Consider the following 10,227-nt stretch of genomic DNA (forward strand, 5'->3'; position numbering starts at 1 on the left):
ACGCAAAGAGACAACAAATCAAAGACAAGGAAGGGATAAGTCTCCATCCAATGATTTTCACAAAGTGACTTTCATTCTCGCCGTCTCTGTGGAAGGTGGAAGAACGGATCTGTGCAGTGCAGTCTGCCTCTCTCTCCTCTGATTACCACTCTAATTGGTCTGTTTGGGAGACACTCATCCCATAATAGGCCGCCTGCGGTCTAAGAGAAACAGTCTCCCAGTGCCGCTACCATGGTAGCACAGAGTACATGTAACACATTGGACAGGTTTCAGTGCGTACGTTGGGGAGGTCAAAGAGAGGTTTGTGTGTAAGCTCAACTATGCCGTGTCTCAGGTTTGTCCCTTCAGTGGAAAAAAAAGTATAATGTGAACAATGAGCCTTCGTCACGTCACGAATCACAATGTATAAATTGTTTGTATAAAATTGGGAAGATTATGCTCTTCTGGTATAAAAAGCTTTCACTGTAAAAGACAACTGAAAGAAAAAGACAAACATTAGGTTAGGGTTAGGTTTCGGCGGCTCAAAGTTTTCCTAAGTAAGTTTAGGGAACAGACCAGTAACGGATAACCATTTAGCTGAACATAACGTATGAACAGAAAACCCCCGGTATCATGTTTCAGATTTTCAGAATTAGTAGTGAAAAGAATCCTCTGTGAAAAATGTCGAACAATGGGCTAGTGCTGCAATGCTGCAATGTACACCTCCTACCTGCTGTATCACCTCTTCCATTAAGTGTTTTTTTTTAGTAAAAACTCCATTAAGACCACACTCTTACCGTGACTTTGCAACAGCCTTGACTAATATTCGAGCAATTAACAGTAGTTCCACCAGTCTGAAAGAAACGTATTCCTGGTCCGGGTTGATTTAACAAACCTTTATGTGATCAAAACTGTCCCTCAAGCAAAACATACCCATGACCAGAACCGCACAAACCCCAAATCAGCATTAGTCTCTGGTTTGTGTTTCCAACTGTACTTGATACTTGAGCCTCTGCACGATAAATCTACTGTCACTCTGATCCCTCACTTTAACCACTGCGTAACAAGCTCTTCCTCAAACTGCATCCGCATGTTTGGTTTTTTTTTAATTAGTGTGACGTATCCACCTGATAAAGTATATGTACACAATGTATATACAAAAAACAGTAACCTTGCTTACTGTCAGATATAGTTAGAGGAAGCAGGATAATCTATAGAGTCACATAATCTATAATGAATAGTACAATTTTGAAGTGTAATCAATGGTCAGATATGGAACTGCAAACCTCGATATGAGATCTGACCCAATACCTGATGGATTTTCTTTCTTTTTTTTTTAAATTCTAAGTAAAAATAAGCCAAATTTTCTTTTACCTTTTTTACTGGGAGCTCTACTGTTCCCATGAGTCTTGGCTTAGCTAAGACACTCTGCGCTCAGAGTGGTAATCCAGCCATAATTACAGAGTGCCACGGCTAGTTGTCAGGGAAACCATAGAGAAACTCTCTAGGAATGTTTTTCCTCTTGCAGTGCATGTCTCTTTCAGTTAGAGCAGAGCTTTCCCCTTCTTTCTTCTTTTGTCCGATTCTCTTGTAAAACTGCTTTTTTTTTTTTAATTCTCCATGATTCTGTTTCTCTCAACTCTTAACCCTGCTGTCAGAGGTGCTATTAATGGGGCAGCAACATCTAACACGGTCCCCTAGAAAATACTAAGAGAAAATAAAAAAATTTCCACGAGTGTAATATTTCCAGAGCTCTGTAGTTTAAAAGTGTGACTGCGAGATTTAAAGTGGATGTACACGATGGAGGTTCACTGCAGCATTTGGCTCAAAAATATTGTCAATTTAAACTGAAATTTGGTTTTAAAACATTTCAGTTCTGAATAAAAAAATGTCTGTATTCTTTTCATGAGCACTCATATCTGAGATCAGTGATCAAGTCTCTGTGAATAACGTGACAGGATCAAATAGCACGCCCATTTCCAACACCAGGCATTTATCATTTCACAATCAGGTGACATTTAAGGACACCGCCTTTTGATTGTCAGAAATGTTCTGTAGAAACATTCTGTGGATGATTTAAGACTGGGTCACACATAATGTGTAAATAAGGAAGTTAAATTGTTTTGCTTTTTATATAGATTATAGATTAAGATTATATAAATCTAACCAAGGTTTCAGTACAGTGAGTATCATTTAATTTAATCGGACCGGTTACCAGAACTAATGTAAGTAGATATAAGTTTTAAAACACAATTTTCAGGGCCGCTTCTATCCATAACCAGACACCGTTTTCATTTTGGCAATATCCAATAAATAGAATGAATGTCTGGGAACAAAAGGTGTAACAAAATTTAAGCATTTTAGACAGACAGTCAGATAGATAGATAGAAGAATAATTATTTATTGTCCCACAGATAATCTATCCACAACCCTCATTGTAGAAAGGTCATGTATTGCCTTTATCTGTCTGTAAAATACAACAATAGCAATCACAGAGGGCAGATCTGGCCGTATGATCATAACCGGCACTGTGACTCACTCTTGTGTATTTATCTTTGTGTGTGTTTATTTGTATATGTTTGAGTGTGTGCGTGTGTGTGTGTGTGTGTGTGTGTGTGTGGGAGCGTGTGTGTGTTTGTCAGGGTCATGACAACCCTTCAGGGCTTTTGAATGTCACTTCACAACTCAACTGTTATTAACATTCCCAGCAGCCCGCTCTGTGTCACAGACACTGGGCTTCAAATGCAGCGGGAGAGGGGTAAGGGGGGCGGGGGGTGTCACAGTGGTGTCACAGTGGTGTCACGTGTCACATGGTTTTACTCAAAAACACGGAGGCAAAGACGGTTCTGTTAAATGTTTGTTAGTTTAATGATGGCTAAGTTTCCAGCATAGTAAATGTGTTTGCTCGAAGTACATCCCACAATCATAACTAGTCTATGTCCCCCACAAATGAAGCAGCGAGTTGTTAACTTATACTGTATCACTTCGATCCGACTTGTAGCCTTTCTCTGAAATCATTCCTTTCGGAAAGGTTACCGTGCAGTTATTCGTTACACTATTTCCCTAAGTTTTGCATAATCCGTCAGTGGTAGATCTGATTTACTCTGCTTGACTAAATGCAACTGTAATCTCCATGATGTCAAAACAACAAAGTAGTGACGTTTCCTTCTCACAAGTTTTACCAAAACCTGATCAGTTGTGTCTAAAATATGGAGACCGGTGAGACTGACCCACGGGCATGGTATGTGCACGTTAATGAGTAGATCTGAAACAATTAGTCGATCGATCACTTAGTCATCTGACTAACTAAAACTTTTCAAACTTTTTCGACAGTAGAGTAATTGTGTCAAATTTTGCTTTCAGCTTCTCAAAAGTGAGAATTTGATGCCTTGCTTTGTCGTATATGATGGCAAACTGACCGTCTTTGGGTTTTGGACTCTTGGTCGAATAAAACAATATGTCATCTGAATATGTCATAACGGGCATTATCACCATTTTCTGAGAGTCTATAGGTTAATTGAGGGTTAATTGAGAAAATATCAATAATGAAAATAATAACAGTTGCAGGTCTAGTATTAAGAAGTATAAAAATATAGTACTGATTTTCATCAGTTTTCTATGTTTTGTCAAAACTGAGTAACCATAGTGTATCTCAAGCTATTGCATAATGGACACACTATTGATAATACTCAGTTGGGACTGGCTTTGACATGCAGGTACAAGTTCAAGTTAAAACTATTCCATAACATATAGGTAGAGAGAAAATAGAGATAGTGGGGAGACAAAGAAAAGACAGAAGATTTGCAAATAAGAGGGTACGTGGATATCACATATACACCCAGTATGCAAACATGGCGTAAAAGTGGTAACCTTTCTGGCCCACAGAGCCTGTGCATCTGCCTTCATGTACTACCCAAGTGATCTCCTGACACACACGGAGTGTTTTTACACCCACATTGCAGGTTTAAAACCAGAGCCTTGTCCACGGTCAAGTGTGTCCAACCTGCAGACAGACTCTCTCCCTCTCTCTCTCTGCTTTATTCCTCCTACGTCCACATCTTATGAGGCTCCTCTCAGTCTGTACATTCCAGCCGCAGCAGCTCAATGACCCGAGCCAGGAATGAGGCTTGGATCTGCGCTTTGGCCGCGACTATGGCTGGGTCTTGGGCTTTAAATCACTGAGGGCTGGCTGGTCATGTTCCCCCTGCCTGGCTCCTCCTTAGTAAGCAATGCCCTGAGCTGGCAGCCTCTGCTACTCTCCCTCCTTTCTCTCCATTCAGCCGCTCCCTTTTCTCTTTTTCCTGACAAACACCCCCCCCACACACACCCCCACCCACACACACACACACACAGACAGACACACACACACACACACACACACACCGGACGTTTTTGTCGATGTACCCCCTGGGGTTCTTACCTTGAGTGCAGCCTCTTGCTGGCCAGATCCTGGTCCACGCCGTTCGCAGCGGACCGAGCCATTGAACCGCTGCTTATCTGCCGGCCTCCTAGCTCGCTTCCTCCCGCTATGAGGCCCCTTCACAATGATTTCCTCCGGAGGCAGCTACCCTTTTCCTCCCTCCCTCCCTCCCTCCCTCCCACTCTCTCTCTCTCTGCTTTATTCCTCCTACGTCCACATCTTATGAGGCTCCTCTCAGTCTGTACATTCCAGCCGCAGCAGCTCAATGACCCGAGCCAGGAATGAGGCTTGGATCTGCGCTTTGGCCGCGACTATGGCTGGGTCTTGGGCTTTAAATCACTGAGGGCTGGCTGGTCATGTTCCCCCTGCCTGGCTCCTCCTTAGTAAGCAATGCCCTGAGCTGGCAGCCTCTGCTACTCTCCCTCCTTTCTCTCCATTCAGCCGCTCCCTTTTCTCTTTTTCCTGACAAACACCCCCCACACACACACACACCCCCACCCACACACACACACACACACAGACACAGACACACACACACACACACACACCGGACGTTTTTGTCGATGTACCCCCTGGGGTTCTTACCTTGAGTGCAGCCTCTTGCTGGCCAGATCCTGGTCCACGCCGTTCGCAGCGGACCGAGCCATTGAACCGCTGCTTATCTGCCGGCCTCCTAGCTCGCTTCCTCCCGCTATGAGGCCCCTTCACAATGATTTCCTCCGGAGGCAGCTACCCTTTTCCTCCCTCCCTCCCTCCCTCCCTCTCTCTCTCTCTCTCTCTCGCTCGCTCTCTCGTCCTTTGCGTCTCCCCCCTTTTCCCTCCCTCGCCTCTTCCCCCATTCGCCACAGCAATGGCAGCTGCTGAGGAAGTGAGGCGGTGCTCGAGTACACCACGGAGACCCACGGCCCCGCCCCCCCCCCCGGGCGTCGCGTCACGGGCCGGGGAGTTGCTTATGTGTGGGATCGTTGAATGTTGCCGCCACGGGCGAGGTGCGCCCTTCACACTCGTCAACGCGCTCCGTGCGTGGACAGTCAGGCGTCGGTGTCTTGCCGTCGGTGCCAAACCTCGTGTCTCTCTCTCTCTCTATCTCTCCCTCTCTCTCTCTCTCTCCGTCTGCCTCGCGCCGCGTTTCACCTGCACCCGGCGGTGACGTCACGGCGCGTCAGCTGCGACGTCACCGCGGCAAGCCCGGGGCGTGAAACCACTCGGGGTCAAACCAAAAAAAAACAAACAAGTGCTTGGGGGGGGGGTGTTAGTTACTCTTCGTGGGTTTTATTTACACGCTGTGCGACGAGACAGATACAATTAAAACACTGAAACACCCCCCCCCCCCAAGCTCCTTGTTCCTCATTAGTTCCTCCCAGACATTACAGGGTGTTTTTCATTTTACATTGGGAGTTTGAAGCTCAGTCATTTGATCTGGTAACCTCTCATCGGGGCTGTAGCCAGGATGAGTCCAATCAATCCCCCATAATACGAAGTTATTTGGATTTTCCCATGCTACATTTTACCAACTGATACTAAATTATGTCTTAAAGTCTTCCCCGTGCTGCCATTACATTCTGGTGGGAAATTACGGAATCCTTTACTCTGTAATTTATTCAACGGCCTAAACACAGTCCCATCTAAATCTGAAAAAAAAAAAAAAAATGCCGCAATCGGCCTGTAAAATAACCTCACCCCGGGCCTCTAAATCCCACAGATTCCCAGTAAAAATACAGAAGACATGACTTCATTGTGCTCAGTGGTAACTGTGGCTCTGCCCACACTTATGATTCGCTCACTAGAAGGTTGAATGATGGTGTTATTATTTTTAAGCGTTTGAGAACCCGGTTTCCGATCTAAAGTGCTTTTCAACTGCCTTTAAATATTCATGACAAAAACGACCCATCAATCAAAGTTAGGGTTCGGGGGGGAAAGATTGTAATTTATCAAGGGCTCAGCACTCCAAAACTCGGCTAATCTGCGTCAAAGGGGGCTGTGAGGGTTTGGTTTGATCAGGTTTGATTCACAGTGCTGGCAGCGTTCACAAACGGCTCCGCGGCTATCATCACACTTTGACTGCTAAATCCTGATTGGTGCGTGGAAACCAGTGAGAAGAGCAAAGGCCAAAAATACTAAAAACGTAAATCTGCCATGTGACAAACTGTTCTAGCCTCGGCATGCAATTGTCAGACCCCATCACCTATGATGAGAAGCTGATGGCCAAATTTGATTTCAGGGCCTTTGAAACGAGATGTGACTGTGTCGCCAGTACCGTTAGACCCAGCGAGAGTCAACCGACCTGCCAGTCTGTGCAGCTTTCACCCACTTTGCGCCCGATGTTGGGCAAGCTGCTCCCAGCTCACTGGCACAAACCAGCTGCGCTGTAAAACCACCTGGGGGTCAGTTGTATAACAAGTCAAAGACAAAGAAGTCTCCTACCTCCCTCTCCCCTTCTCCTGCATCCGGGCTACTTTGCTTACCCTGCTGCCACGGTGACCTGGACCAGGATGAGCAACAACAAAAAAAAAAAATGGATGGACAGATGACATGGGAGACGTAGACGATTCTCTTATAAATTTCTGAATTCACTAGGTGATCATTGGGTTCACACTTAACAGGTGGTGAGAAAGAGGAGTCCAAGTGATGCTGTTGATGTGTAAGTTACAGTATATCAAGCTAACGTATCCAGCCACACATACTCTATATGCTGGCCTAGCATTTTGCACTGTACCTCCTTTGATATATCATCACTGCTGTCATCGGCCACATTAGCAGAGTAATTTGTTCCCAAACTGCGAGCACCGCAGCTTCCCACTCGCCTGACAATCCCGAACTCTCCCATAAAACGCCTCCAGCTGCCTGCACCTGCATCTCGTGGACTCGTTACCTTGTCACCCAGATCTGCGTCGCACCACCTTCCCAGGTCTATGGCAGTCTTCCTTACGGCTGTTGGTGGGTAAATCATCAGCGATGCAGAGCCCTGGGACAAACCTTTCCCCTCACATAGAGTTGTTTCATTCCTGTCCTATCACGGTCTATATTCTCATTCGGTTTATTTAGTTGCCATTTCATACGAGGTGCTGTAGTTCTTATGCTGGGCACGTTGCAGTCTTCCCCTGGCGCCCCTTCACCCCAACCCCTGCCGATGCCCTGACAACTACACACTGCCATATTTTTGGATCTCAAGATGCTGCCCCAGCTTTATGCTGCAAGTGTTTTGTGAAACACATCTGAATATCTTAAGCGTATGTTCTAGGTTCATAACACAATGAAGTACTATCAGAAAGGTAACAAAAATGTCACATAGAGAGTAGACTATATAATGTGTCAGTTGGGGAAAAAAACAATATCTGGTTCTGATTCGGGTCCATTCCTCTGTCATAGAGGAAATGGAGGGGCTTTTCTGTGCCATCTAGAGCAGCTGGTCAGGCAAGGTCCTCATAATTCTTAAATGTGGTGGTGGTGCTGCTGCTGCTCCCCAGGCAGACATGCAGCCTCTCTCCCGGGGCTCTGGCTACCTATCCTGAACATCTGCTGCCTGGAATTTAATACATTAAAACAAGTAGCGCTTTGGAAAAGGTAGCAGTGATAGGAGATGTTCTGTGAAATAGTAAAATCATAAATTTGGTCTCATCTTATGTTTTCTTATGTTTCTGTCTCATATCTTTTGTTTTGTTTTTTCAGAGACGCACCGAGTGAGCATGCAATGCCGTTCCCAATAATCTTTCATTTGTTTGAAATCTTTTACTACCTCACAGTTACCTGCATGTTAATCGGAGATTGATCCATTCTTTTTTAAACTGTTTATCTCACTCCAATTGAATATTAATCTACATTTTTGTATAACATTTCCATATGAATTTACGTGATAAAAAAATACGACTTCCGATGGATAGTATATAATTAAATGATCAGCATGTTATAAAATGTGTTAGCCATGTTGTTTTTGTTTTGTATAATTATATCCCACCAGTGTCCTATCAGTGAGCTTTTGGAAAGACTGAGTTGCGCACATAAAGAGGTCTCTGCAGTACCTGAGGTCCACCATAGGATGGCAGCAATGCACTGGTGAATGACAGGGCACTAAATCTGTTTCCCCCCATGCTGGAGCATCACGGAGACACAGGGGGGACACATGAGAGGAACTGCAGGACGTCCTGTAGTTCCTTTCGTGTATTCACAGTAATCTGAACACCCAACAATAAAATACAGTTCAATAGGAATGCGAAAATACTGCCTTTACGATTCCTATAGTGTTGGGTTTTTCTCGAGGCTGATTTTTTTTCATGATGTCTTTTTAAATAACATATAAAATCAGCATTAAATTAAGCCTGTTTGTCTGTTATTTAGGCAACATAAGTTTGAAAAGATTCCGTGTCCAAAATGACAGTGTGGTCATGGCTCTACTGGAACAATCTGCGTGAAGACATTATACCTACAATCGTGTTTTGTTTTTTTTTTAAATGATTTTTGGCTTTTAGTTAATAACTTTTTATTACTTATTCTCATTGTGTTTTGTGTCATTAAATTACAGCTGCCTTTGTGCAATTGTTCCCTTTCGTGAATTCTTAAGACTAGACATATTCCAGTATTATATCTTTTTTCCATTACTGCTCTGTGGCATTGGTCTGTTGCTGTATTCATTTGAAATAAAATGTTCAAAAACTGGACCAGTGCTGGCACACATAAGCATGGATGCATACGCAGTAACAAGTACGTTTAAGGACGTAAAAGGGTTTTTCTGTCACTTTGAGATACAGCACACATCCAGTGGCTGTGCAGTTATGCTCCCAGCTGTTGTGCTGTGATGTTGGCAATCCTGTTGTTTTGGTTGCAGAGTATCAGGTTTTATGGCTTTTCAGTGCCGTGCTCCATAATGCTCCTCTTCTATCGCACTAATATGCTGATACCAACATGACAACGTATGATGAGATTCAGATATGTGAAAACGCTGTTAATGTATAAAGACAGACATCCACACAATTCAGAACCCCTTCACCCGCCACAACAGGAAATCAAGTGTTCCTTAATAAATATAGGATAAGACAGAATAAATATTAAATTTGTCTGATTAGCTTAAAGGATCATCGGCTGTCAGTGATTGTAGATTTCTGTGAATTTTATAATTTGGTGCAAGAAAATCATGAAAGAAACAGCCGGTGTTCTTTTAAAACATATACATATATATGTCGTCATGTAAGTGTATGTGTATATATATGTGTGTGTGTGTGTGTGTGTGTGTGTGTGTGTGTGTGTGTGTGTGTGTGTGTGTGTGTGTGTGTGTGTGTGTGTGTGCATGTATGTCTATGTGTGTGTATATATATATATATATATATATATATATATATGTATGTATATGTATATACATATATGTATATATGTATGTATATATATGTATGTATATATATATATACATATATATGTATATTTATGTATGTATACATAAAAAAATATATGAAAATATTGATGATTTGGTATTATTTTACTATTTACAGTACCATTTTGTGTGTGTATATATTACCTAAATTAATGTCACTTTACTGTTACATCAGATTTCTTTATTATTCAGAACTCCTCGTTTAACTGAGGGTAATGAGAAAAATATTCCTAGATGACAAAGGACCAGCCACTAATCTTCAGAGAATGTTTATAGTGTATTTGTTTTTGTCTGATATTATGTCATTGCCTTAGGAACCACTCATTTTAATGAAATGCCATTTGTGCATTCAGAATAATAAGCCCCACCAGGCAGCCACTTTATACTTCTAAATTCTGTTTTTTTTTTATCTTCTTCTCTCCCTTGCTTTATATTTTGTTGTGTTTTGTGGCTTAATCTTTCAGCT

At 43.0% G+C, this 10,227-nt stretch overlaps 1 protein-coding gene across 3 annotated transcripts in view; it reads right to left on the reverse strand.

Moving 5' to 3' along the window:
- The window catches only part of gpsm1b (G protein signaling modulator 1b), a 29,340-nt gene extending 22,163 nt beyond the window's left edge, over positions 1 to 7,177 (reverse strand). The window contains exon 1 of one of the 3 annotated variants that reach the window (XM_040157369.1): positions 7,116 to 7,177. In XM_040157369.1, the coding sequence (XP_040013303.1) occupies positions 7,116 to 7,153 (38 nt within the window). In that variant the 5' untranslated portion in view covers positions 7,154 to 7,177. Of the gene's footprint in view, positions 1 to 4,399; positions 4,543 to 4,984; positions 5,130 to 7,115 lie in introns of those variants that run through there. The other 2 variants (XM_040157367.1, XM_040157366.1) reach the window with 2 other exon arrangements.
- Positions 7,178 to 10,227: the final 3,050 nt, after the last annotated feature.

This window comes from Xiphias gladius, chromosome 20 (genome assembly GCF_016859285.1).
Source record: "Xiphias gladius isolate SHS-SW01 ecotype Sanya breed wild chromosome 20, ASM1685928v1, whole genome shotgun sequence".
NCBI classification, from domain to species: domain Eukaryota; kingdom Metazoa; phylum Chordata; class Actinopteri; order Istiophoriformes; family Xiphiidae; genus Xiphias; species Xiphias gladius.